This window comes from Lepisosteus platostomus, chromosome 7 (genome assembly GCF_059453375.1).
Source record: "Lepisosteus platostomus isolate fLepPlt1 chromosome 7, fLepPlt1.hap1, whole genome shotgun sequence".
Taxonomy (NCBI): Eukaryota; Metazoa; Chordata; class Actinopteri; order Semionotiformes; family Lepisosteidae; genus Lepisosteus; species Lepisosteus platostomus.
In genome coordinates, this window is record NC_142617.1 from 4982368 (window position 1) to 5008795 (window position 26428).

A 26428-nucleotide genomic window follows, 5' to 3' on the forward strand; every position below is an offset into this window, starting at 1 on the left:
CAGGTCCGTTTTAATAAGCAAATGGCTCGTCATCAATATAGAAATGCTTCTGTGAGATTTGTGCTTGATCTGACAGTCAGTAAATATGCCTAGATGGCTAGGTCCTTGAATAGGCTGTGCTGTCTGGAATTATGCCACACAATGTCAAAACTCGCCAGCTATTTGTCAGCATGTCTGCTGCTCTAATGATTCAGAAGGTGGCTTTAAATCTAAATACAATCTGCCACCTTACCTACTGTATTCGGGCCACTGTGGCACAGTGAAGTTTGATTCATTGTTCGCTAAGGTCTCCTGAACACACAAGTTATTCAACCCCAACTAGACAGGATTAAAAAGGAAGTCCAGAGCAGGTTTATTTAAAATTCAAGCCATCTGCACTCCTGTTTTCCACAGTGCAGCTTGGAGAGATAATTTAATACAAGCTTAAGTCACGTGCGCAAGGAGATTTCATAGGAGGAGGTAGAGTGGTGTGCACAGTACAAACAGGAAATGGGAAATTCATCTTCGGAAAGAAGTTTTCCCCTCCCCAATTCGATAGAAGAAGCAAAGTTGCAATCTGACAGTCGCCAGGGATTTACTGCCCAGACTAGAATACAGGGTGCTGGATAACACAGTACTCAGAGCCAGCTATAGTTCTTTGCCAAATGATTTAAAATCCTCACTTCTGGAATCATGCAAGGTGTATTGCTATTTGGTTGGACGGTTGGGATGAGTATGAAAAACAATTACATGTGGACTTGTTTTCTGTTACGTTTTTTACAAACTTGAAAGGCCCCGTTTCCACGCCTTCCTAAATTGCAGAGGCAGCTTGCAGAAATGGTTTCTCTGCATCTCTCAGACGTGACGCTTTTCTGGATTCAGTCACCCAGCTCCTGTCCCCGTCTCTGTCCCGGGGCGTCCAGCGGGATGTGAGCCTGCTCCTCCCAGCAGAGGGAGGCAGGTGGCTGGTGCGCTCAGCCTCTGCCTCTCCCTCTGCTCTGGCTCCCAGGTTGGTGAGGATATTGACTCCCAAGTCAAAATCCTCAAGGACCTGTAACCCTATACCCCTTTACCCCTGTTAAAAATGAGCAAAAGTAGAGCTGGGCATGCGTGGCTGACCTCTGACCCCAGCTGGTGCTGTCACATCTTCCAGCAAGCAAGTACCGATCAAAGAGGATTTTTTTTTCTGCTTCGTCTTTTCTATTCTTGGAAGATCAGTAAGCATTAAAATTCTGCTGTGTACTAACAGTGAACCACAGTTTTCTTGATCAACCGTAAAAATATTGTTTTCATCAGAGAAGCTATGCGTTTAAAACTACATAATGGGAAAATGTTTTTTGATGGAAAGACTGAGTTTCTGTAACAGTGATCTGAATTGTTAAAATATATTAAGAAGGCCTAAATCTCTAGTGAATCGCTTGTTTATAGCTGCTGTGAATGTTGCTTCCAATGCGTTTTCGCTGGTAGAGCACTGAGAAAAATATGAAGACAATTTTCAAAGCAGCGTGTGATTCAGGTATTAAAATCCTCAAAGGCACCGACAAAGCCAGCCCGGTGCGGCTCTTCAGAATCTGTACAAGTGGAAATTCTGTGGAAATGCAATTAAAACTTGTAAAGGCGTTTCTTTGTGCAAGAGCCTGCGGTAGTCTAGAACAAGATGGCCAGCCATGTTGTTGAAGTCATTTTCCTCACTGCTTTCAAGATATCGCAGGATGAGCTATCTGGAGCCGTAAGATACTAACTACCAAACTGGCTAGATGGGCTGAATGACCTCCTCACGTTTCTCATCTTCTTCAGAGAAGTGCTTGACGCGGCGAAAGTACAGTGTACGGCCCCCTCTAGTGGTTTCCAGGTGCTCCTACAAGTCGCGGTGACTGAAGAGAGTGATAAGAACCAGACGCTCCTCATTCAGCACATGAGCGAATGTGTTTGTGAGCTTGGGCCGGCGCCTGGCCCAGCTTGGCTGTATCGCTTCGCCTGCGGATCCGATATCCGGGTCTTTATTCCCAAATCCTAAAAAGGGTGAAAACGTACGAAGAGGGAAACCACAAAGGCGAACCATTTTAGGCAAACAGAAAGACACTAGAACTGAAACCACTCCTTCCCTCCCCATCAATTGTGAAGGATTTGTTTGCTCTGTACTGTAGGACGGGGTTTTCCCTGAAAAGCAATTGGTTTGGAAGTTTTTTAATTGCTGATCGAAATGCGATATACAACGCAGTGTGTTTTTTTAGTAACACAAGCTGTGCCAAATAGACTGTGCACACACTGCAAACGGCTCTGCCAAACATACAGAGGGCAACTTAAAAACCTAAGGGTGGCCAATACACAAACGGTAACTGCAGTGTATTTAGCATACTGATTGATCAACCACTCTGAAGTTATTCAAAACCTGTATCTGTCATAAAAGTAGGGAGGGAGATTTTTTTACATTTATGGACAGAAAACAATTCTATTGTAACAAAGTTTCTTTTTTTATATCTTTCCATGCAGATTGTCTCTAAAGCCTCTCTAGTTGCGTATCATCGCTTTCCTTCAGGCAACATCTGAAACAAATGGCTGCTTTGAAAGAAATCTGGATTCTTTTCATCAAAATTTATTTGGCATTTTTGTCCTTTGGGAAGTGTGTGCACAGCGCTCAAATCGGACCCTTCTTTTGGGGACTATCCAGAAATTCACAGGTGGTTGGCAGCCCTGCTAGTGAAAGAAAAACCGCATCTGAATTCAAATGAGCAATTCCAAAGCAATGGTACAGCAATTACAGATCAGTCTAATGGCTCCAGCCCTGAGTCAGTCCTCACCATTTCCCTGTGCTTCCCAGGGAAATGAAATTAATGTAGCACGTCTGATGTACATCCACACAACAGGTTTGTATGCAACTCACTCAGAAGACATCTGAGCTTGCATACAGCAGCACCTCCACCATCTGCCTGAGGCCTGGGTGGCAGACAGGCTGGTGTGCAATCTTTCATAGCGTTCAAAACAGGGAGCAGCTCAGCTTTGTCCTTTTTTTCAAACAACATGCTTGTTGTTATATAACTGCCATAAACCGAGCAGAACGCAAGAGCCGGATTCCAATGAAAAGGCTGGTTTGTTGCTTCATGTGATTGAAATGCGCAACTTCCCCTCCCTCCAGAAGGGTGGCGCCAGAGGAGTCCGGGGCTTCATCTCCCCAGGGAGTGGGAGGTGGGATGCATGATGGGTAAGTTGTGGCCGTGGTTCTAGGTCCTGGTTCTGGCTGACCGTTGTGGTTTGGCTGCTTAATCACCTGGTCCTGTAACTGATCTGCCTGCTATTTTAGACTATTTCCTGCACTCAGTCCTTTGTTACAAAAATACCCCCAAAGCATTGTTTCCCACACCTTCAGCTCACAGAATGAAAAATGCGGTCTCTCCTCACCTTTGCTACTTAAGAATTTGCTCCCTTATTTCTGCCTGAACAGCTCTAAATAGCTCTAAATAATGATAAACTGATGATGCCCAGACTCAGGTGATAAAGATACTGTATCAGACATCTCCCACAGCGAGCCAATGTCTTTCCTTCTGAATAAATCCAATTGCTTATATTTCAGCTCACAGACCTGAATGAGAGCGGGCCTGAAACTCACTAATTAGTGAAATGGTAGGTAGGTCAGGTCCCCTTTTCAGGCCATAAAGGCCCATGGGGCCATCCCACACTGGAGGTGGAGGTGATGTGGTCAGCATCACACTCCGGTCAGCCTATTAACCCCAAAAGGTTTAACCCCCCAGTACTCATTTGGAAAGCAGGCTGAGTGGATCTGGGAGCCGTCTGGACATCTAGAAGACATTAGAGCCAACTCTGTCGCTTGCCCCTACCTGGGATTGAACCCTTGCCGTCTGAGCTAACATGGCTCCAATTAGCTAAATACCAATTCCAAATCTCGTTCAGCTTTTTAATAAGAAGCCTGAAACAGAAAACGAAAATGAAACAGCCTGTGATTAAGAGCTCAGCTGGAGCAGCAATGAGAAGACCCAGGGGCTGCCTAGGAATAGGACCGAGAGCCACTGTACTGGGATATTTTGCAACCAAGGCCTGAGTGTGTAAAAAACAAAAAACAAACCAGCAAGCAGATAAATCATTGGCAGTAATTAACACTGGGGATTAAGGGCCCAGGAAGAACAGAAACCAGCAGACACAGAAGTACCCCAGGACAGGCATTGAGAACCACTGAGATATAACCGATCTAGTTTAATATGACACTGACAACTGTGATAATTAGAGGATTAATCTGATAGAGGTGAAGAGAACAGGTGGTATCTCGCGGGTTTGCTTGTATCAGCAATCCTGTAACTGTATTCTGAAACCAAGCAAGCTCCACTACTCTTACCCATGCTGTTCAGCATGGGAGCCTGAGTCTAGCCCTGCAGGGCTGCTGTCCAGCAGGTTTCAAAGGTCTCTTTAAATCTCCTGTTCCTGAAGAACAAGGACAGGCTTCAACATGTCCAATTAAGCAAGTAATGAGCTCAATTAAGTGTTTAAGGGCTGAGGTGAAAAGAAATCCAGAAACCTCCTGGCTCTCCTGGACTGGAGTTCTGTTCCTCTGCTGTAGTGCCTTTGTTCTTATCTCCAGCTTCCAGACAGACATGCTCAGCTGTGAGATGATCATTAAGTTTTATGCCAGTGGTTTCCAGGTTTGTTTTTCATCCTCGCCATAAATCAAGCATTATGCACATTAGTGGCTGTGATCCTTTCTGCATCAAATGCAATTAGTATACAGGAGATCTATATGGCCTTACACAACAGGGTGTGTTATTTTTAGTTTGACAAATTTAATCTGAATTTGTCTAACTTCTAAAACAACGAATGCAATAGTGAGCCAAAACATGCTACTACCATAGCTAAAGGGTAATTAGAAGTGAATGTGGGCTCTGGTGTACTAACTCTGCTTGAATGGTCACCTGAGTACCAGCAGCAATCTGACTGAGGCAGTATGGGTTGGAATCAAACTTGTATACTGTACATGGAGAACATTTTGCTAAGAAATACGGCACGAAAATAACACGACCAATCCTCTGTCTGCAGACTGGAAACATTAAGAAATCTAAAAGCAAGAGAGTGGCAATACAAGCTATTACAAGCAAGTTCCATCAGTCCATCCATTTTCTAACTGTTTCATCCAGTTCAGGGTCACTGGGGGAGCCTGAGTCTATCCCACATGGCAGGGAACATCCTGGACAGCACGCAACTCCGTCGCAGTGTGAACCTAGCTTTTTATCTTAATAATTAATAATAATTAATAATAATAATAATAATTGCTTACACTTATATAGCGCTTTTCTGGACACTCCACTCAAAGCGCTTTACAGGTAATGGGGATCCCCTCCACCACCACCAATGCGCAGCCCCACCTGGATGGATGGATGATGGATAATACATACAGTATGTATTGATTCAGTCTGCTGACTTTGTCTTAAAGAGAGAAAAAAAATCAGTGCTGCTTTAAAACAACAGTAAAAGAATAACAACTCTGTGTACGTAAAAATCTTACCCGAACGCGAACTTTTAGAGAGAAAAAACGCTCGACAGGAGCGTTGATCCTGTCCAAAGAGGAGACGGAGACCGGTGGAGTGACGTGATTCTACCCACCCCTTGTCGGTGGTGAGGGTCCCGGCAAGCTGGAAGGCTTGGAATTGTATGACGTAAGGCAGGGCAGAGGGAGCATGGCTCCAACACAGCCACGCAAGCAAGGAGACTGAAATACCCAGTCACTCTTAGCTAACAAGGGTCGAGCTGTAGAAAACACCCAGGGAGAGCCTGCACACGAGACAAGTCGGAATCGAACCCGGGACCTTGGCGCAGCCGGGCAGGAGAGCCGATCAACGCTCCACTGATTCCTGAGGATCAGACACCACCCACTGCACTACGGAGAACAAGGCTGATGTTAATGAGCTCACATTAGGCATGGTGATTGGGGCCAAACCTGGAAACCACTGCGATGAAACTTAATGATCGCTGTGGGCAACAGCAGGCCGAGCTCATGTGTCAATTCAGACAACCACAGGGGCTTACAAGTAGTAGTTGATGGAAGGCAACAGGAAGCCACACAGAGCTACTAGACTGCTATTTTGGTAGAGCAGTGTAAACACTGTATACATATTCCCCGCAGGACACTTCTTTGCATAATTGTGGGTAAAAGAAATCTGAAGGGTGATTCATGATGTAACAATTGTACAATAAATTAGTAACATCTGATCTGGAACAACAAGGGATTAGTCTAAATAAATATTGCAATGAACTGATATAGCATAGCAGAGTGAATGAAACCTTCTCAGGATGAACTGCCCAGTTTCTTATGCTCATGGCAACAGGGTGTGAACACGAAGCTGTTCTGTTTTTTTAAGGTTATGTTGTGCTGATCTTAAAAAATCTGAGCAATGCAAAGGGCATTGTTACCAAGAACACAGGCACTCCAAGGAGACAGACCTTCCTGCATCTGAGCAGCAACAACCCAGAATATCCACCTACTTGGATTAGCTTTTTTCAGGCCTTTGTACCATATGAAGGAAAATAATTATCATAAAACTTCAATCTTCTAATTGATTAATCCAATTCAGGTCTGTAGGGGAACAGGAGCCTATCCTTACAAGCAATGGGCTCACAGCAGTGTACTTCCTGGACAGCACACCAGTCCATCACAGGGCATACACAAACAGCCATGCACAAACTCATTCTAGGACCAGTTCTGCCAATTAAACTACCAGTATGTCTCTGGACAGTGGGAGGAAACCGTAAAACCTGGAGGAAACCCATGTGAACACTGAGAACATGCAAACTCCACACAGACAGCACCCCAGGAAATGAAGAAATGTTTGTAACTAGGTTATTGCAGCAAAACAAAGGAAACTGTTTTTTTTTTGTTAATTGAACGATAACTATTAGGACAGATACTGAAGTACTTTTGTGATATGGGGCATGAGAAGTATAATCAGGGGTAGGACAACTGTCTCCACTATCTAGGGATTGAACCTACAACCTTCCAGCTACAAATCTAGTACTCTAACCATTCCTCCACATTGCTTCAAGATACAGTTACATGCTTCAGTTTTAGGAACGCCTAGTACTCTGTTGGCTAACATTGCTAGCTTAAAAAGGCCTGCATTCATCATAAGGAAATTTCATCATTTCCTTAGATTTGACATTCACTTTTTGTTATCAATAGAGATGACTGTTATGTTTTGGAGATAAGCAAAATCAAATTCCTTGATGACAACGTTCTACTCTGTGACACTGCTGTTGGAAGACGTCTCCTTGTGGAGTTGAAGACTCCTTGTGTATGTGTCCATGTAAATTCACAGACTTAGCTAAATGATGCATGAAAAACTTTCCAAAAACGCAGGGTAATCTTCAAACCCCTTTCTATCTCTGTCTTTAAAGAACGTGTGTGTGGGTATTTGCCTTCTTTTTTTAAAAAAATATCTCCTTCTTCAACAAATACCCAAGAGAGCTTCAACATAGTCTCTCACAACAATGTTCGTTTCAATCCATTTAACATGTTAATTGCATCACATTGCCCGCTGGCCTACTGATCTCTTTCCTGGGAATATTCACAGGACTAACACCCTTCTGAAGTCTCCAGCAGATTGCTTATTGCTGTCTTTACAGTATGCCCACAGTGGCTATTATCTCCAACAAAGCTGGGCTAATTAGACACTGCTGTAGCACATTTGGCAGACTCAGGACTCATCAGGAGGATGAACATTTCATACTGCAGTAAAACCTTTTAAAACCAGATTCAGCCTCCAACTTGTTTCTGCCTTTTTTTCTTCTTCACAGATGTTTTATTTTTGCCTTTATTAAATCTGTGTCCTCTTGATAAAAAAAAATACAACTGCAGTGCTGTTCCGAATTAAAATCTTGATCGCACCTCCTTTGAAAGAGGATTTGTTTTTCACTTGTTAGTGCCCACCACCTTGTCTCAGTGAAATACAGTCTCAACACTGACAATAAAAGGTGCTGTCACATCCTTTTGTGTGCAGGTTGAATGGTTTTAAGGGGTGTTTACGTGAGAGACACTGAAAAGGGAGGTATTCATTTTGAGAGCTACTGTATCTCCTATATACAGGACAGCGCTGTCAGGGTGCTGATAACAGCTCACACTACAGAGGCCTGAGGTCATTTGGGACTGCCAGGAAATCCTCCCTCTGCTTATCCTCCTTTCTCACCTGCATTCCTCTTTCTTTATTATTATTATGGGTGCAAAAATAAATTTCAACTACAGCTTGGTAAATCCCAGTGGTTTTACGAGAAAGTAAACAAACTGCATACCTACTGATTGACAGAAGCATTATCACTTTCTAGCTCCACCTCATCAGATCTCATGCCCTATGTGATGCTGGGCCTAGTTAGGGCCGGAACGGGAGAAAACCAGGCTGCAGGTTGTGAGTGTGGTGGTGGCCCAGTAGGTGGCGCTCTTCCCCCTGGGCAAGGAGGTCCTTTGGATGAGACAATGAACCGAAGTCTTGACTCCTTGAGTTCCCATGCTACTGTTCACAAGAGCAGTGGTATTAGCCCAAGTATCCAGGATATATTCCTCTCGAGGCCTGCACAACCATCCATTAACCAAACATGTGAAGCAGGTGATCACTTCTCTGCCTGACCTGCTGCTGCACAATGGCTGCAGTGTGTCGCCCAGGAAGGGGCTGCACCAGAGTGGGGGAAAAAGGAGGTCCATTCCAACATGTTAAGTGATATGCTGTATAAATGTAATTAAGTGTTATTAATATTTCCCTAAGGACAACATCATCCAAGGACTGAATGCTTGTGAAGGCTTGGCATACTTGGTGAGAAACGTTTGGTTTCACCCTCGTGGTTAATAGGGAGCCTCCAGGCCACAGGACGAACCCCAGTCAGACTCAGTGGACCAAGGGGCAGCTGCAAGGTGGAGACGGGCCAGGGAGGGATACAGGAGACGAATGCAAAGGGAGGCGTCCGAGTTCAGTTTCTGTAGCTGGTCTGGTGGTGATGGTGATATGAGGTGCAGCTGTGTGAGATCGTCTCTGCTTTGTTGTCCCTCCTGGATTTCAGTTAATAACTTCCATTTATCATAAAAGCTGGTCTCTTTGAATTATAAACCGCTAAATGTGAGTGATCAACTTCATTGTATAGTACTGATAAGTGGGGAGTATCATTCAAAGCTGAAAAGCTGAAATACATCAACATCCTTGACTGTACCTGTCTGCTCCTGGTCCTGGAGGGGTGGTGTGTCTGCAGGGGTTCTGGGTCTTTTTAGAGCAGCCGTACCTGTTACATTAGTGCTGCTAAGCCGGGATCCAGCTTGAGTAGCTTTTTGAAAACCCAGACGGTGCCTTTCAATATCGCTGTGAAAGAGCTTCTGCTGCTGTTAACCGGCTCACCGAACAGAGAGTCTAGAAGATTACCCATCACAGCTGTAGGAGGTTAAGCTGCTTAAAAGATGCAATTAAACATTCGTTCACATTTCTTACTCCTCCAATGTCGTTGGCATACCTTGGTGGGCCATGTATTAAATGTACTGCAACACCAAATTAATCTGTCACTTAACTCAACTCTACCTACGATTGTTGTGTGGCCACTGCAAGTAAGCTACTGCAGACAGGACAGTTCGACTTTGGGCTCTCAGTGCTTAAAGATCCTCTGCATTTCAGGTCTTCTTGGGAGAGCACCAACGGAAATGTCGGAAAAGTGCAAGGCAGAGTTTTTAATGTTTCTCTGAATGTCATGTTATGGTCAGAATACCGATAATATTTAAGGAAAGATGTTTGAATTACTGTAGTAGATAGATACGAATGGGATTGTTGAAAACGATTTAGTCCAAATGAGTTCAGACAATGCCATTCTCTGGATTCAGTGTTCAGATTTGAACCTGGAATTAAGACCTGTGATCTATGGCCTGAGGGGAGAGGTGTGAGGACAGAGATTTGTTGATCTTTGTAATAAATGCAGGTTAGTACTTATGTATTTCCTGTATTTTCACATATAGCGTTGAAAGCATGGAATACAACATTACATACCACTTAAAGTTTACTAAAAATGTAGCATCTTTCGTATGAAAAATGCCAGAAAATACCATCAAGTAGTATTTTTATGACTGAGAGTAGGAGGTTGATTAACAGGTAAAAGAGTATAACTGTTTGCTCATAATATATTTTTGAATGCATCTTAAAAGGGCAATGTTTGAGAGCAAAGTTAAATATTTAATGAATCAATAAGGCCCATTGAACAATGGCTTTTGGAAAACATGCCTTCAAATGTCTTCTTTCAGTCAAGGTTCATTATGTAGTTCCAGAAATGTCCCGGGAGAAACACTGTAGTGGCGTACTGTATTTTCTGCCATTTAAAGAACAATGCACACAAAGGCATGTATCCTCATTCCCGGGGACGTCTGTCATTCCTTGACTGTATAAGATCTGATACGATTGGTGGTCAGAAGGCCTGACAAGTACTGTACATCTCGGAGGTTGTGCCTTATTTTCTCATGCTTCGCTGAGCAAGAAAGCAATAACACCAGAATGAGAACTGGCGTGAAGACTGTTCCGTTTGTGTTTCTTCCTCACACAGAATTGACCTATTTATTAAATTAATAAAAACACTAAAAGAATTAACCTCAACATTCAGCTATTTAAATACTGTTAAGAGCATTGTTAGAAAGACCAATCCATAGGTGTTTACATGTGTTAGCTCTAACTAGCTATTTTCTTCTGCTGATGGACTTTTGAATACATTTTATGTATCAATCATGTAGAAAACCATTGATCCTCGAAATAGGATATTTTTGTATCTTATTTTTCCTTCAAAAGAGTCCACTAAGACATCCATCACTAATCTTTACTGTCCTCGAATGGCAAGTATGATTATTTGGAATCCAATGACTCCACGACACTGGGTTTTGGGTTTGTTGTTTTTTTTCCCCACTCAGTTTCAGCGGTCGAAATCAGGAGATTTTTTTAAACAACAAGGGGAGGTGGAATTCCTCTTGCCTTCCCATCATGCAATGTGAAAGACACATCATGGTCAGAACAGAAAAGTTATGAAGGAAACATGAACAAAACAACCAAAGAAAACAGTGCAACGAGCTCTGAATATCTATCAGATTTGGGAAAATGCAAACATCTATTACAAGCGACATCAGTCACACCTGTTTTTGATAGAACAATAGACCAGGCTTTGACAGAATGATTTTCTAGTAAGTCAACCTGTCTCTCTGAGAATAGAAAAGAGATACAACTGGTTTGGGAAGGCCTTTAAAATACTTTACTGACACTAAGGGCTTGGGGGAAATCCTGTCTGAAACACCAAGTAAAAGGATGGGAGTCTCTGAACACAGGAATTAAAACGCTGGCTCACTTTTCACATATTTTCTTTATAACACGGAACTATTTGTTCTTTAATGCACATTAGTCAAAGCGAAAGAACCTTCGATTGAAGATCTGCGGTATAGAAATGCACAGTAGGTCACTGAGGGCGTCGTGCTGAGGGCAATACACGTCAACTCAGGCTTTCAGGGGACAGCTTTCAAACGACAAGAAGAAGACTTAAAACTGTTCTTTAATACTGTTCTATTGTTGAAAACGATAAAGAGCAACTCTGGGTAGAAGGGTTGTGTTAAGTGTTGGGCGAAATAGGAAAAAAAAGAAAAAGAAAAAAGCACAGCCATTAGAAATGTATGGATTTTTACATCCGAGTGCCTATCGCTCGATAGACTTTCGCTTCACTGCCCGTCTCTAAGCGGCGATGCAGATCCGGTCACCTGGATCAAGCCAGTCTCTCGCATACCCAGACAGCTGACTCTTCTGAAGAAAAGTTGTCGGGTGTCAGGGGCTTTTCTCGGGATAAGACGCGGGTAAGGAAGGGGGGTAGGATTTGTTTTTCTTCAAACCAGGATCTGATCGGCAGGAGTCAAGGACACGGGTTTCATTAGCCTTATCAGGAGGGACTGCAGTCCCCGAAGCACGCGCTTCTTTTTTTTTTGCGTCTTTCTAGTACATTTTCATACGTAATTAAAAACACATGAACATAAATATGCTCTTAAGAGAAACATTCTTATTACAGATTTTGGACAATCTCCGAATCCTGGACCCCAGGCTCCAAATTAGCTTGTGACCCAAGGATCACATACTGTACTGTGTCAAAATGAGTGGGAGGGATAGTCAAAATCGCAGACCACCAACCAAGAGTAGTGTGTGTATGTGTGTGTGTGTGTGGGGGGGGTATATTATTTAAACGTAAATCTGGTCTTTTCATCTTCGGGCTGACGTCTGAAAGGCGTGTCGCCTGTACTCAAACTGAGCCGCTGGGGCGCGACAGTGCCTGGAGCGCCGTTCGCAGTGACTGCCTTTCCACCTGGACCTGCCCGGGACAACCAGCAGTGAGCAAGACGAGATCGGGACTGCGTGTGGCATCTTTGCGGCCGGTGCGTCCTTTTTTAAAGTTTCTTATGCGGAAGAGAGTTTAAAAAAAAAAAAGGAAGAGGCATTGCTGAGCTCATCGCATTTAGTTTCTTGATCTTGACTTTTTTTTTCCGCTGTGAAATGGGGAACACATGTCCCAGCCCGTAACTCCCCTTTTGTAAGATGGTTTTCAAGACCACCTGGAGCTGTAAGGTGAGCGCTTTCACTTCAAGTTCAGTGGAGAAGGAACTTTCCGCGAGGAAGTTCTACCATTTCAAAGCTTTACAGATGTATGACTATGCCGATACGCGACACATGTAAGTGAACACTACTTCAAGCAGTCGACTTAATTTTATTCATCCATAAATTCGTTTCCTCGTATTGTTCTATTTTAAAAATACTACAATAAAACTCGAACAGCTGCGTTTGTGTAATCTGCAAGTAATATCTACAAACAAGTGGAAAATATGTAAATTATCTTTGTAAATAAATCGCGTTTTTATATATATATACACACAACTGTTGAGCAACAACATGAATCCCAAAACATCACTTCTGAGAAAAAAAGGCTAGGATCCTTAGAACGGTCTTCAGCTGGAAATTCAGAGAACCAGTATCTGTAGATTGCAATTTACAGGCAAGACGAGTGAATACGACAAAGCTTAAACGTTTAAGAGCCTTATAAGTCAAAAACAATACTTTAAAATCCGTCTTTAATAGCAGACGCAGGGACGCCCGAACAGGGCTGGTGTAGTCACAGAATAAGTACTTATTTAAAGATTTCTTTCAAGGCTGCAATCACCTGCAGAGAAGGAGCGCCGCGGTCGAACGACCCGAGAATAGGCGCGACGATCTGCTGGAATTTGAGATCTATCTGTTTGGGGCATGTGAGGGTTACGGAAGCTGTGCTGTTGAAACGAATTTATTTTTGCTCCCCTGTCACTCCACTAACAATCGGGTGTGTTTATGAAAATGGGGACTGACTGAAGAGCCAAAGTAAAACAGAAATCTCAGAAAGTAAGCAGGTCAATTCAATTCAATCTTTAGTTAGCACTGGGAGGGTAGAGCTCAGCAGGAATGAGAGCCAGCAGACACAGTGTACCTTCAGGACCAGGGCTGGAAACAGATCTTTAAATCCTGCTGGACCAGAGTTGGGCTCCACTGGGTCTATATTTACACCAACAACATTACTTTCTTAAAACCATTATCTGACCAAATAACAGCAGATATGTTAAATACACCTTATTTTGCATTGTGCTTACTTCACAAGATGTTCATTTCAATCCATGCTAGTCATTAATTTCCACAGCTGTTTAATATGGAATCAGCATGAAAGTCATTCAAAAATTGAAAACTCTGCTTCCTATCTTGTCCATATTATCATGGCGGAAAATAAAGATTCTTGAATTTATTGATTCCCTCAGGGTCTTAATACATTCAGAAATAAATTAGATTAGTGTATTTGTTCAATAATAGTAGTCTACGTCAGGGCTGCGCAGTTCCACAGCCCCCCGATCATGACTGTAAGCAAGCCCTGAAACCACCAGACTGTTGTCTGTTTTACAGAATGCTGTCTGGAAGAAAGATGCTTCTCTGGCACCTATCTGACAAAAAGGCTCTTGGTTGTCCCCTCTTTATCCTGCTTCTTCTCTGCAACACTCCTGAAGGTAAGACCACAACAGCGAATGAACCAGGTGCTCATTCCACAGTGACGCAGCTGAAGATGTAGCTTTGGAATAAAAATGACCAAGTTGTATGGAAAAACAACTCATGAATTAATTGAAGTTTAATTATTCTTTCTAGATTAGGGCCTACAGGGGAGATTTCGGCACATGTAAACGTCCAGATGGTAGTTTGAATTGACATCCTCACTGTAGTTTGTACTTTGGCATACTAAGTCAATGGAATATTTTGTTTTAGTTTAGAACGGTACAGCTGTAATTGTGGTGTATTATGAGGGATGTTTCACGTGAAAGCCATTCATCTGTAGTGGAGAGCTGTCTGTTACAGGTAAAGAACTCTGCTTCTCCTTAAGGAAATTATTTGTGGGCACTTTTAACCAAATGCATACAAGGCTGAGTATGGCCATTCCAACGTGTGCAGAACACAGGCTTGAGCTGTTGTGGTGTTTCTGGTTCAGAGGTGTAAGGTCCTGTGTTGGTGGCAGATTGTTGTTGTACTCAGAGCGCACAGGTGACAGATCTCCATGGCCAACATTTAGATGTCCTTCTATACTGAGGCAATAGTCTGCTCCCTGTCTCTGTGCAAAGCACGGCGAGAAAAACCTCAAAAGCACTTGCTGACCAAAAAGAGGGCATTAAACTTCACCCCGCCTACAGTATATACTGTACAGTGCAGCGAGGCCATGTTGGTGGAAAGGGGAGGGTTTTTTCTTCATTTCAAACAAGACTGGCTACAAGCTCTTAGCATTTACTGACGTAATTGTCATTCCAGTAATATTATTGATACTGTGCTTAGCAACTAGCCATGTAGTGTGTACATTGCTTGTAGAGTCAAGCCTTTTTGATGTACTGGATGAAGTACTTGGATCTGATTTTGTATTGATCCCGAAGGGAACATGAGGTGTTAGAGCAGCCCAGCCCAAGACAAGCAATAACAGACATCAGAACAGACTGAAAATTAAAATAAGTACAGCCATACAAAATAAAATAGAGTTAGGTGTGTGCAAAATATGCTAATAGTCACTGTAAAACAACAACATATGTGCAAAAATATATATCTGGTAGCAGTATTACACACCATGTGTTTGCTGTACTTGTGATGTTTTATTTGGTGGGTGCTGGGGGGTTGCAGACTCTTATTCTGGCTGCAGTAGCAGTCCAGTCTACACCATCTTCCTGATGCATTTAGCAAACGCTAAACATTTTCAGAATCCAGGATATCTATTGTGTTCAGTCACACTTGGAACAGTTGCAGTGTGTTAGAATGAAATATTCTTAAGGTTTTCAGATTTCCTTTTGAGGAGGCAAAAAAACCCTTACAGAAGGGGTCCTAACACTGGTCTTGGGGGACAGCTGTCTGTCCAATTGAACCCTGAATTCAATTTGCAGGTATTCAGGTCTCTGTGACCAGGCTTGGGAGCCCTTGTGTTACAGTGCTGGAGTATCCATTTCCTGATTTATTTAACAATGTATTAATCATTTTGGTTGCAAAATAAAAACAGTTGTTATTGATTTGAGAGGGTCCAGTTTTTGATTTTTCAGATTCAGAATCCAATTTTCTTTTTAGGTAGGTTGTGGGTGACATCTAGTGGCATTCAATGGCATAATGACAAAGATCATGCAGTACTTCATTGACATATACTGACTGTGCTGTAACATTTTAACAGTGGACCTTACTTCAGATTTTTAAGGCAGACAAAAGTTAGAGATTCCTTAAAAATATATTATCGGTAAAGGCCAATATCCGTATTTGAACAGCATTCTTCAAATACCACAGAAATGAAACGATTTCAAACAACAGCTAGGTGTCTATTCAAAGCGGTCTATAAATAAGTCAATGATGATATCATCCACCATGAGATTGTCTTATAGGTATTGTTTACACTGTCAGAAGGTTGACAGTCCAGTTTCGGATTCATGTTGGCTTATTCAGAGGGAGGTGTGGCCGGGTGACACGCAGGAAGCACGAGGGAGAGTGTGACAGGTGTGTAGGTGCAGAAGGAGAAGGGTTCGGCAGTGACATAGCCAGGTTGTGAAATAATAGAACCTAGACAGGCTGTGCAATCTGATTAACTGAAACCTTTTACAAAAACCTTTACATTGACAGTTATCAGCACCCTATGCCTTAAACATGTGCATATCTGATACTTATCCCCCTTTTGCATTTTATCCAAGTAAGTTGCAGACAGGTGTTCCAATGATTTATAAGGACTTTTGAAAGAAATTCAGGGAGGAGGCCAGACCCTAACCTCTCCCACGTCTGCTCCCGTGGACGTAATATCGCGTCCCTAGAGCACCCACTGGCGCACCCCTCCCTCCACCACGTCGTCACCCTTGCAGCGGCTCCCTGGCTCATTCCTCGCGAAACCAGTCAGCCTCGCCTTTAAGACAGAGCTGCAGTCTCCTCTGACAGGAGAGCGACACCAACAGAACAGCTCATCTGAATCCTGCCCAGTAATTAGGGATAGGCTGAACAATTGGACTCCTTTAAGGCACACCCTCCAAGTGCACCTATATTATTATACTTATAAAGCCCCTTGCCAAACCCAAAGGCACGATACACAGTGCTAAAGAAAGAGAAAATACATATAACACACTGTATAACATGTTATATGGGAGACACATGGGGGGTCAGATGATGGAATGGGTCAGAGTTATAGCTGCTGAAAAACATAGCAAACCCAGGAAGAGGTACAGTATTAGGAAGCACTGGCACCATTGTACCACAGTACAGTGGAGATTAACAGGTCATTGAACGCAGTGGGTACCCATCCTAATGCGAATGGAACTAGAAGCAGTAGTTCACCAGGAGAATAGAAAGCATACAATGCTCCTGTTTGATGCAGCAGTAACATTTTGTAATCTTTCCCCCCCCACCACCAGGGGATGGGTACTTCCTGGGAGGGTCCAAGGCAGTGTTTCCGAGCGGCTGTAGTCAGAACTGGACAATCGCGGAAGACGTGCACGTACCCCAGCTCACACAGCTGACTGTGTGTGTGGACATCAGGCTCCGAGCCTCTGGAGACTGGACCGCTTTCACGTACAGCACAACGCAGTCCCAGTCGCAAGACCTGGCCATCACCGGGGATAAGAAAAATGTTTACGTGTGGCTATTGGGCGTGCAGTTTCCGTTCCCCGTGAACCTCTCCTTAAATAATTGGTACCACGTCTGCCTGAAGCTAAATGGACAAAAACAGAGCATCAGTCTTGACATCAATGGATCCCCCTCGGTGCTGAAGGTCAACACCACTGTTGTGCCTCCAGGGGGCGCCCTGGTGCTGGGCTGCAAAGATAGCTCCACACAGCGGCCTTCCCAAAATCCCGGGCAGGCAGAGCTGTACCTTTTCCGGGTGTGGAGTGATATCAACAGCCACGGCACCTGCGAAGATGGGAATGTCATCGGCTGGGATTCGGAGCAGTGGATCTTCAGTAAGGAGACGCTGGTCCCCGACGCCTCCCTGACATGCAGTAAGCACGCCATTTTTCAGAACGCATTAGGGTGTCTGCAGTTTTTGCTTGCGCTTCACAACTGGACACGGTTCGCTGTCAGTTTCAGTCTTTAAAAGTCCGTTTTAAAAGCAGGAAGCCTTTAGAGGCTTGATGTATTTAACACGGATTTCACTCTTTCACAATAAAAGAGAATGTTGTATCAGGTTGACCTTTCTCATTTAAATGTAACTCAAACGGGTACAGAGGACAAACACCCAGCCCATTGAGGACTGCAGACCTACTGTACCAAAGCCAGCTGTGTTATGTACAGGAAAGCTGGGAGATTGTCGTGGTGTCTGTGCTGATCAGAGTCCTTTTGCTTTCCGGGCTGTGTGGTCATTTGGCTGTTTGCTAGGAAGAAAAAATATTATCTTGTATTTCCCTGCAGCCTAGTAATACTGTATCATTTTCTCTTCCCTTACCAACGGTGTTTTTACCTCCTCTCTCCTTAGGTCTCACTTCAACCACAGTGCCCCCTGTGGCTAATCCTTCCCAAGGTGAGCAGGAGCATGTTATGTTTTATATAATTAAAAATATATATATTTTTTTTCTCAGATCATAAATTGTAAGAGATAATGCCACTGCTCCTACAAAGGGTTTGCCGCACTTTCTTGATGTTAAGTCTAGAAGTGAACATAAACTGAATGACTTTAGCTGTAAGCGTGTGCTGGCAAAATCAAATCTATATAAGGAATGCTATAAAAGTAGTTGTCCGTACAAAAATAAACTAGGGATGATCAGTTACTAAAGGAATCTTCTGGTTCTCTGTACATTTTTAATAGAAATTCGGGCCTTTTCCATAGAAAAATAGAGTACCCTTATGCTCTTCTGATAAGGGTGCGATAGTCAGTATGTTTATTCCAGGGTTGGTATCATTAGCTGGGTATGCTACTGAGCATCACAGCCATATATTAGCATTTTGCTAATGGGGTTGCACTGATTAGAGACTTGCATCTGTGCAATAAAACCTCAGACCTGCTATTGGGCTATAGCACTGTTTATCTAACACCATTTCGTTGCCAGTTTTGATTGTCCAAAAATAGCAACATTGAGGTCATCTATGTGTAACAGAGAGGCATCCAAAAGTCAGTGCAGGATGGCAGGAGAGCTGTGTGCAGGGATGTTACTCCAACTATTTCCCAACATGCCCTGCTCCTCTTACCACCTTCTTCAAAGACACCAGAGCTCAGTTTTTAAACGGCCTGATTATCTTTCTGCAAGAGCACTTTCACGCACTGTGCACAGCGTGTCAGCCGGCACCTACCGGCAAGCAAGTGAGAAACTGTCACGGTAGACTTTAGGCAGCTGTTTGCCAGTAACCCACCCACCAAGAGACCGGAAGTGTGCTCAGGCGAAGGTCCAATTTTTTTCAGTTGCATGAAATCTGATAAAGCGGGCCATATTTTTGTTTTTTTAAACTGCATTGAACTTTGACTTTTATTGTGTCATCCTATAGGGACAGATTTCACAGATACGTTTACTCGGTTGGGGGTAGAAATAAAGCATAGATTATAACCAAGATTAACCCATTCTTTATGCTCAGCTTCATAGCGGTGTTACGTTTCTAACTTTTTAGGAAACAAACGTGTTAGACGCCAAGGTAAGACCCCTGCAGATCACAGCTCTGCATCTCACCTGTCCCTTGTGTGGATTGTGTCTGGTGTGTGTGTGGGGGTGTGTGCTCGCAGCTCTGCCTTCTGTTCTGTCTCCCCTCTTGCTCAGGTTTTTAAGGACTGCGTGAGGCATTCCCAAGCATTGAATTCCCATCGGTGTGCGGAAAACCAGGCCGAGGTCCGGTGCTTTTCTGATACATCCTAAGCTTGAGTCCAGTCTGAAGTAATTTTATGGCACATTGCAGGGAAGCACAAGTGATGACCATCAATACTGGAAACTCCATTAACTAAATTATGAATTTGCTTAACAGACAGTCTTATCCAGGGTGACTTCTAAAGTACCCGGTTTACCTTGAGGAAACAAGATATGATCACATAATAAAATGACAATTTCGATTAATATAAAGAAATAAGACTGGAAGCAGAACACTGGTAAAAAAAGTGAAACATGATCTCCGGTCAGCATAGGCTTGGATCATTGTGCCATTTTTTTTAAAGGGCCATTTCCACTGAAAAACCAATCTCCAGCATTTAACTGGATTCAACCTTAAAACAGTTCAGCTTCCTTTAAAGCTTGTAAGCAATTGCTCTTGTACATATTCCAATTCAGTCAATGTATAAAGAAAGCTAAGTAGGATATAGAATTTGTTATGTATTAACCATTGGCTTTAATAGATACATTGGACTTTTATGAGGTTTTGGTGTTTGTGGAAAGCAATGAATCAAAACCCCCACAGGAGCACCCAGGCCAGCTCTGAGGAACTCCTTCCAAGAGGGAAGAAACGATTCACAGGACAGAAAAAACTGAGCAGAAATCTCAGTTAAAAGAAAATCAGGGGAAAATCATTTATTTTCATTAAGTCTGGTACTTTCTGAAAACCTTTGACAGAAAAATTCAATTCAACCAGTCTAGATCCACATACAAATAAGAGATATCAAAATGCTGATCTTTTATTCACACGTATTTGTTTTGTATTACATTTGTTGGATTCTTAAGTTACTGCTGCTCAGATTCTTCAAATCGGACAAATGTCAGTGTCATCAACAGGCAGAACACTTTTCTTTTCTTTTCATTTGAAGCATCAGACAGGCTTGTGCTCTTCGGGTTATCCAAACTAGATACCTGGCCTGTACCACAGAGAAGAGAAACACTTTCACTGACAGCCATTAGCAAGTGCAGCCACAAGCGAAAGAAGATGGCTCACAGGGCCTGAGCACTTTGAAACCCACAATGAGCCAAAGAAGCACGGGGACAAAAATCAATATTGTAGCAACTGGCAGCATGAAATAAAACCTTGCTGTTCCTACGCAGCCCTAAAGAAACACAAACTCCCCTGAATCACATTTTTATACTAAAAAGACTTCATCATACCTGCATAAGAATGTATAATTCCTATCCATATCCAATTAACTAAGAATGACCAAATTTACCTATTTACAGGTATTAGAGGCCTGAACTCACCCCTAGTGGCAGGACAACTGAAATAAGTCTTTTAACAGTCTTTTATTACCTTATACAGTATGCAATTACATTAAACACATGGTATCTTGTAAAGTACTCTGTGCTGTTTAAGTCAGAATGGTATCCTATGGCTTTTCTATTAGAGTATTGTATCGCAGTACCTGACCGTGCGTAGTGGGAAAATAGCACTCTCTGGTGTCTGCTCTGTTACTTCATAAGCCGGACGACACAGAGTGTGGCACTGGGTGCAATGAGGCAAACCCACAGATAAGAGCAGGAAAGGCTGACAGGACCTCCACACAGGGAGCCACTAATGGATTTTACTCTCACCTGCTCCACTGGCTTCCCGTACCAAGAGTGCTATAGTTAATGCATAAAACAGGTAAATGTATGGAAAATTAGATAAAAAATTTACGGAAAATTAGATAAAAAAGGAAATGTAAGAGAACAAGGAGGCTGTGTCTGACTGTAAAAGCAGTTTATTTACATAGGAATAATTTATTCACAGAGAACACATTCTTTTTCTTGTTGCTATTTTAAAAAGTGCCCAGACGAGATTCTCATGATTGTTTCGGTGCTTCAGTTTCAGTGATTCGCTCTGCTACTGCAGGAGCACCTCCGGACCACACAGGACTCACAAGGGTTTGAAATATGCCACGGCCTGTACCCTAAGCAAATAAACATGTCCGTGGTGCTCTTAATAGGTTTTATAAAGTGACGGAGCTTCTTCCTACACAAATACACCACATGTCATAAAACTCTGTGAAATTTCAGAAACCAAGAGAGCTTATTCCTAACAAGGTCTGTGTCCTCTCCTGCACTTGGTCTTTAGTTTCAGGCACAGACACAACCCCTGTTACTGCCACAACTCTCTCTGCAGTCATTCCTGCTTTTATTCTGGGTAATTGTGGCCAAACGATCTGCTGATCCGCTCTGATTAAATCAATTCTGATTCGATTCTTTACCATTTGCTGAATCCTAAGGCGGACGTTTGTTTTCCCTTCAGTGCTCAACGTTACTGTTCGAGCAATACTCCATACAGCTCCTAAAGCCATCGGTGAGCAGACAGTGTGGGAAAAGACACACTGATCACAGAGGAGGGACTGGGAATCAGAGAAGAGTCCCGATTGCACAGCATTTTAATACATTGCATGTTTTAGGAGATGCAGTTTCTTACATATTGTGTGCCAACACTGTTGGCTGGATATTTGAATGCTGTCACCTCACGCTGAATACATGTCTCAAATACAGCCATGAAGTGAAGATAATAACACTTTTGCTTTTCAGAACCATTTGTACAAGAGCGGGCAGCTCATAAAACATTACACATGTTTTAAGTTGCCCACCGTAGTTTTTCCCTTTTCTGGTTCTCTGTGCCAGTTTCTGTCTTGATTTGTGTTGCTTTTGTTTGTTGCTGCAGAGTGCAATGCAGACGCTTGTCCTTTGCTTGTAACTTTTTACGGGAAAGTGTCTGGTGATGGGATTCAGCAGTTTCCTGGATGGCCTCCGATGGTATAAGGGGAACATGTGGAGTTGTCATGCACAAACCGACTCGCTGTTCTGAGGCTGTGGCCTTTAGCCACTGTGTGGGATTGAAAATAAAAAATCCTGCCTTTTCCATTTTTACAATATTCACATTGAAAACAAAGTATCGTCAAAACATTATATTTCACAATCACAGCAAAAAACGGACACAGAAGCTGTAGTATAATGGCTTTCATCTAAGACTCAACTGCCCTGGAAAACGAATGTGTTTTTTTCCATACCCGGCTAACTCTAAATCTACAACACAAGCCACAACAAGCCTGCCTTCTGGTAAGCAGCAATATCACAGAGAAAACATTGTAAACACTGTAATGACTTTGGCAATTAAATACTGAGAAATGAGACTAACCCATACAGTCATGTTTTTCAGTTTTGTCTCAGGTTGCAGAATACTGTAGTTAAAGTCTGTATCTAAAACACATGGAGCAGGTAATCAGGAGACACTCAAAGGAAATATACGATGCAGAGCAAATTGAAAGTAGAAATACAATTAACCACGACAACAAGGTTTTATGAAACAAAATAACCGACTCCAAAGGTTCTCTTGTAACAAGAGAGGTAAAAAACAATTTAGCTGGGAGGCTATTGTACATGGGACAGGTTTGTTCAAGATATGGAGAAATTCAAAGATCTAAATGAGTTGATGACAAAGAGACCAAAAGCCAGTCCTGTGTGTGTGCTTCGGTCTCATTGACTCGCTCCTGTCCAGCTGGACCCAGCACAAGACCTGTAGCTGCTGGTAAGCAAGGACAGGAGCACTACTGGACCACACAGGACTCACAAGGGTTTTCACTGAGAAACTTCTAAAAGGACACGAGGGGAAAGTGTGCTTAGGAGACAGAGGTTTAGAAATGCACAGAGCTGATGCCACAGAGGCCTTGACTGCATTCTCCTGTGTGTCTGTGCTTCAGCTTCAGGGTCTACCTCCTCTGCCCCCTCTGCAAACACCCCCAGTACGACAACACAGGCTGTATCAGGTGAGCATAACAGTTTAAGGTTTTATCTGTTAACGTTTGAGACATGCAACTGTCTGTACTCTGAGCAAATAAGTTTGGGTTGCACTTATTAGGTTTTATCATGTGTTAAGAGCTTGTTTCAAACTGGGATTTGATTTAGCCTCTCCTGTTAGTCTATTCGTCACCAACGATCAGTGCATCCACAGGCACTGATGATGATGATTCACCTGTGCTTCCATTACAGGGTCAGGTGCAACCATATACAGTGCAGCTACTCCTTCAGCTCCCGCAGGTAAGGGAAAGAGATGCCGAAGGGCAGGCTCTGCACATCCATGGGATGTCAATATGCTTAATAATTTTCCATTTAACGTTTTAACTTACTCCCACAACTTCGACTGCACTACTCGCTCCCTTTAGTAAGCACAGAAGTAGAACAGGTGCCCTGGGCGTGATGGGCTTCAGAGGTTTTCACTCTTAAAACTTTTAACACAAGCAAGCCCAGGCCGTACACCCACAGAACTCACAATCCCAGAAGCACGTTTATCGAAACAGGGCTGAGAAGGCAGTGTTATAATGCCCACATGCTAACAGTCCATTCACGTCGTAACTATGGACAAGATGACACACGGGGCTCTGCTGATCAAATGCATGCAACGTTTAATATAAAAGGAAATCAGAAAGTCACTAATTTTACTGTCAGTGACAGTTGACTTTAATCTTGTTTACTGTACTTCATTCTGATCAGATCAGTCTTTCTTTTCAGTGTCCAATTCTACCACTACTGCCACTAATGCAGCCGGAACAGTGTCTAACACTACAGACAATCCAGCAGAACCCCTCTCCACCCCAGCTGGTAAGCACTGCTACCCCAGAATATATAAGAACTGCATATATTATGGTAAAAGTAAAAGAAATGAGCACAGTACTTACCGGTCTGTGTACAGAGCAATGTCGCTTGATCTCTCATACAGTGCAAGCAGGACCATCAGTTCTCTCTGGGGTTTGCTGTGCAAACTCCAGCTCTCCATGCAAAAGGAAATGAGTGCAGATGGCCACCTCTTCCAAATGACTTGTTAACTCCATTCTGATCATTTGATTGCAGTGTCCACTGCTGCTGCCCATAGTACGTCCATCACAACCACTGCCAGCGAGACAACAGGTAGGATTTACCGTTTTCTGTCAAATCCCATTGCAGACAGTCACTGCGATGCATTAGAATAAAAAATGGCAACGCCTTAGAACACAAATAAGGTTCTTCTGTCTGTTAGAATGTTTTCCACAGTGACGTTTGTAACGAAGGTCCAGGGGGGATGACGACAACCAACTTCAATCAGACTCGGCTGTCAGTAATCAGCAATCACTGCTGATGTAATTTCCTCCTACCTGCACCCCCTCTCCCCCTCTGCACCTGCCCCTGGGTCGCCTCTCACTCTGCAGGGGGTCCCAGCCTCCTCGTCCCCTGGACAGGAGGTCATTCCCTCAGCCAAGCGGGTTTAAGCCACATTTTCACTAAACACTCCAGGACACTTTGTTCTTGGGAGCTGTTCTTCCCCAGGAATTCTAATAAGTCCTAATGATTGCAAACTGAAGTAACGAGCAAAGGAAGTAGACATCCGCTGACATTTGAACCTCAACAAACTATTGAAATGTATTCTCCACCTCTTAAAATAAGAGACTATTGTATGTACCCTAATGCATGTTAATTACTGCAAATACAATTCCAATGCTAGTAACAATTTATTATATGTACTGTACACGCATAGGTAGCTACTTGCTAGAAAAACACAGGCGCAGGAATTGAATGGGACTTTTCCTACAAATTGTGATGCAAATTAAAAAGATTATTATTCTCCATTTACTCCATTTTAACTCAACACAGCTGACAAAAAATAAGTAGTATCAAACAGCAACACTTACCCTTAAGTTATACACACATCTTCTTGTATTTAATTTAGTCTGTTTGTATGTCCAGGCACTTCTGATTTCAGCAGCCACACTCTCACAGTGGGGGGTGGGTGTGGATATAAGGGGGAGGGGCCTTCTGGGATTTGTAGTTCTAGAGCAGGGGTATCAGGGTCAGTTCTCTGAGGGCCTAGTAACTTCTGGTTTTTGTTCCAACCCGAAGACACTAGGTCATGCAGGAAATGAGTCTGACAGCTCTGTTCAGACCAGTGTAGACCGGCTTCTTCTTACTCATTTGAAATGCTTAAGGGTAAACATCATGTATTATTAATATTTTATTTATATTTGTTAATGACCTCAGGAGCATATTGCTTGATTGCTTCAGAACTGGTATATGTAGCCTCTGTCCTTCTGGAGGGGGGTGAGATGTGTTGAATCACGAGATCACCATATACAGAGGTGTTTGGGAGAATAATGTCAGAACTGTATTGGCCTGGACAGAAGTTTTGTGATCTCTATTTAAACAGGTCAGATAAGCAACCTATAGGGCATCAAACCCTTTCTTTTCTCCAGTACAGTTCCCTTCGGGCCAGGCTACAAGACTGCCAGTTCAATTGCAGTACCCGGCCAGAGAAACAGTTTCTCTCCGTGCTGAGAAATATTGCTCTTAGAAATTAATATCCAGCTTTTTGTGCCAAAGGAAATGTTTGCAGTTGGCCACTGTTTGCAGCCATTTGTTTATGCCATTCTGACCAGATGAATTTTTGTTTCAGTGTTTAATTCTACCACATCCACCAGAGCATCCAGTACTACTGCTATTTCTCCAGAATCACCTGCTACACAAAACAGTAAGCATTGCGATCTTTGAGTATCTAACCAAGCACCAGGCACCAGCACATGAAAGGAAAGACATAACACTGTAGTTACCTGTTTGTCTAGGTCCTGTGCAATGTCCTCTGATTCCTCATACAGCAGGTTTCTGTGCAGACTTCTCAAGTACTCAGTGCAGAAGGAAACATGTTTAGATGGAAATACGTTTAGACTGCACTCCACTTGTTTACTTCACTCTGATCAGATGGTCTTTCTTTTTAGTGTCTGATGCTGTGACTCCTGCCTCTAACACAACCAGCACAGTGTCTAACACTACAGCCAGTCCAGCAGTATCGCCTACCACCCCAGCTGGTAAGCACTGCTACCCCAGAATATATAAGAACTGCATATATTATGGTAAAAGTAAAAGTAATGAGCACAGTACTTACTGGTCTGTGTACAGAGCAATGTCGCTTGATCTCTCATACAGTGCAAGCAGGACCATCAGTTCTCTCTGGGGTTTGCTGTGCAAACTCCAGCTCTCCATGCAAAAGGAAATGAGTGCAGATGGCCACCTCTTCCAAATGGCTTGTTAACTCCATCC

General features: G+C 43.0%; 1 protein-coding gene across 10 annotated transcripts in view; it reads left to right on the plus strand.

The window, feature by feature from the left end:
* The first annotated feature begins 12123 nt into the window (after nucleotides 1–12123).
* Nucleotides 12124–26428, plus strand: part of adgrg2a (adhesion G protein-coupled receptor G2a) — a 34596-nt gene continuing 20291 nt past the window's right edge. The window contains exons 1-12 of one of the 10 annotated variants that reach the window (XM_088638734.1): nucleotides 12124–12682; nucleotides 13932–14032; nucleotides 16931–17515; nucleotides 17989–18033; nucleotides 19113–19136; nucleotides 22406–22426; nucleotides 23068–23133; nucleotides 23357–23404; nucleotides 23876–23965; nucleotides 24215–24271; nucleotides 25788–25862; nucleotides 26107–26196. In XM_088638734.1, the coding sequence (XP_088494860.1) occupies nucleotides 12549–12682; nucleotides 13932–14032; nucleotides 16931–17515; nucleotides 17989–18033; nucleotides 19113–19136; nucleotides 22406–22426; nucleotides 23068–23133; nucleotides 23357–23404; nucleotides 23876–23965; nucleotides 24215–24271; nucleotides 25788–25862; nucleotides 26107–26196 (1336 nt within the window). In that variant the 5' untranslated portion in view covers nucleotides 12124–12548. The remainder of the gene's footprint in view (nucleotides 12683–13931; nucleotides 14033–16930; nucleotides 17516–17988; nucleotides 18034–19112; nucleotides 19137–22405; nucleotides 22427–23067; nucleotides 23134–23356; nucleotides 23405–23875; nucleotides 23966–24214; nucleotides 24272–25787; nucleotides 25863–26106; nucleotides 26197–26428) is intronic. The other 9 variants (XM_088638737.1, XM_088638733.1, XM_088638739.1 and 6 more) reach the window with 9 other exon arrangements.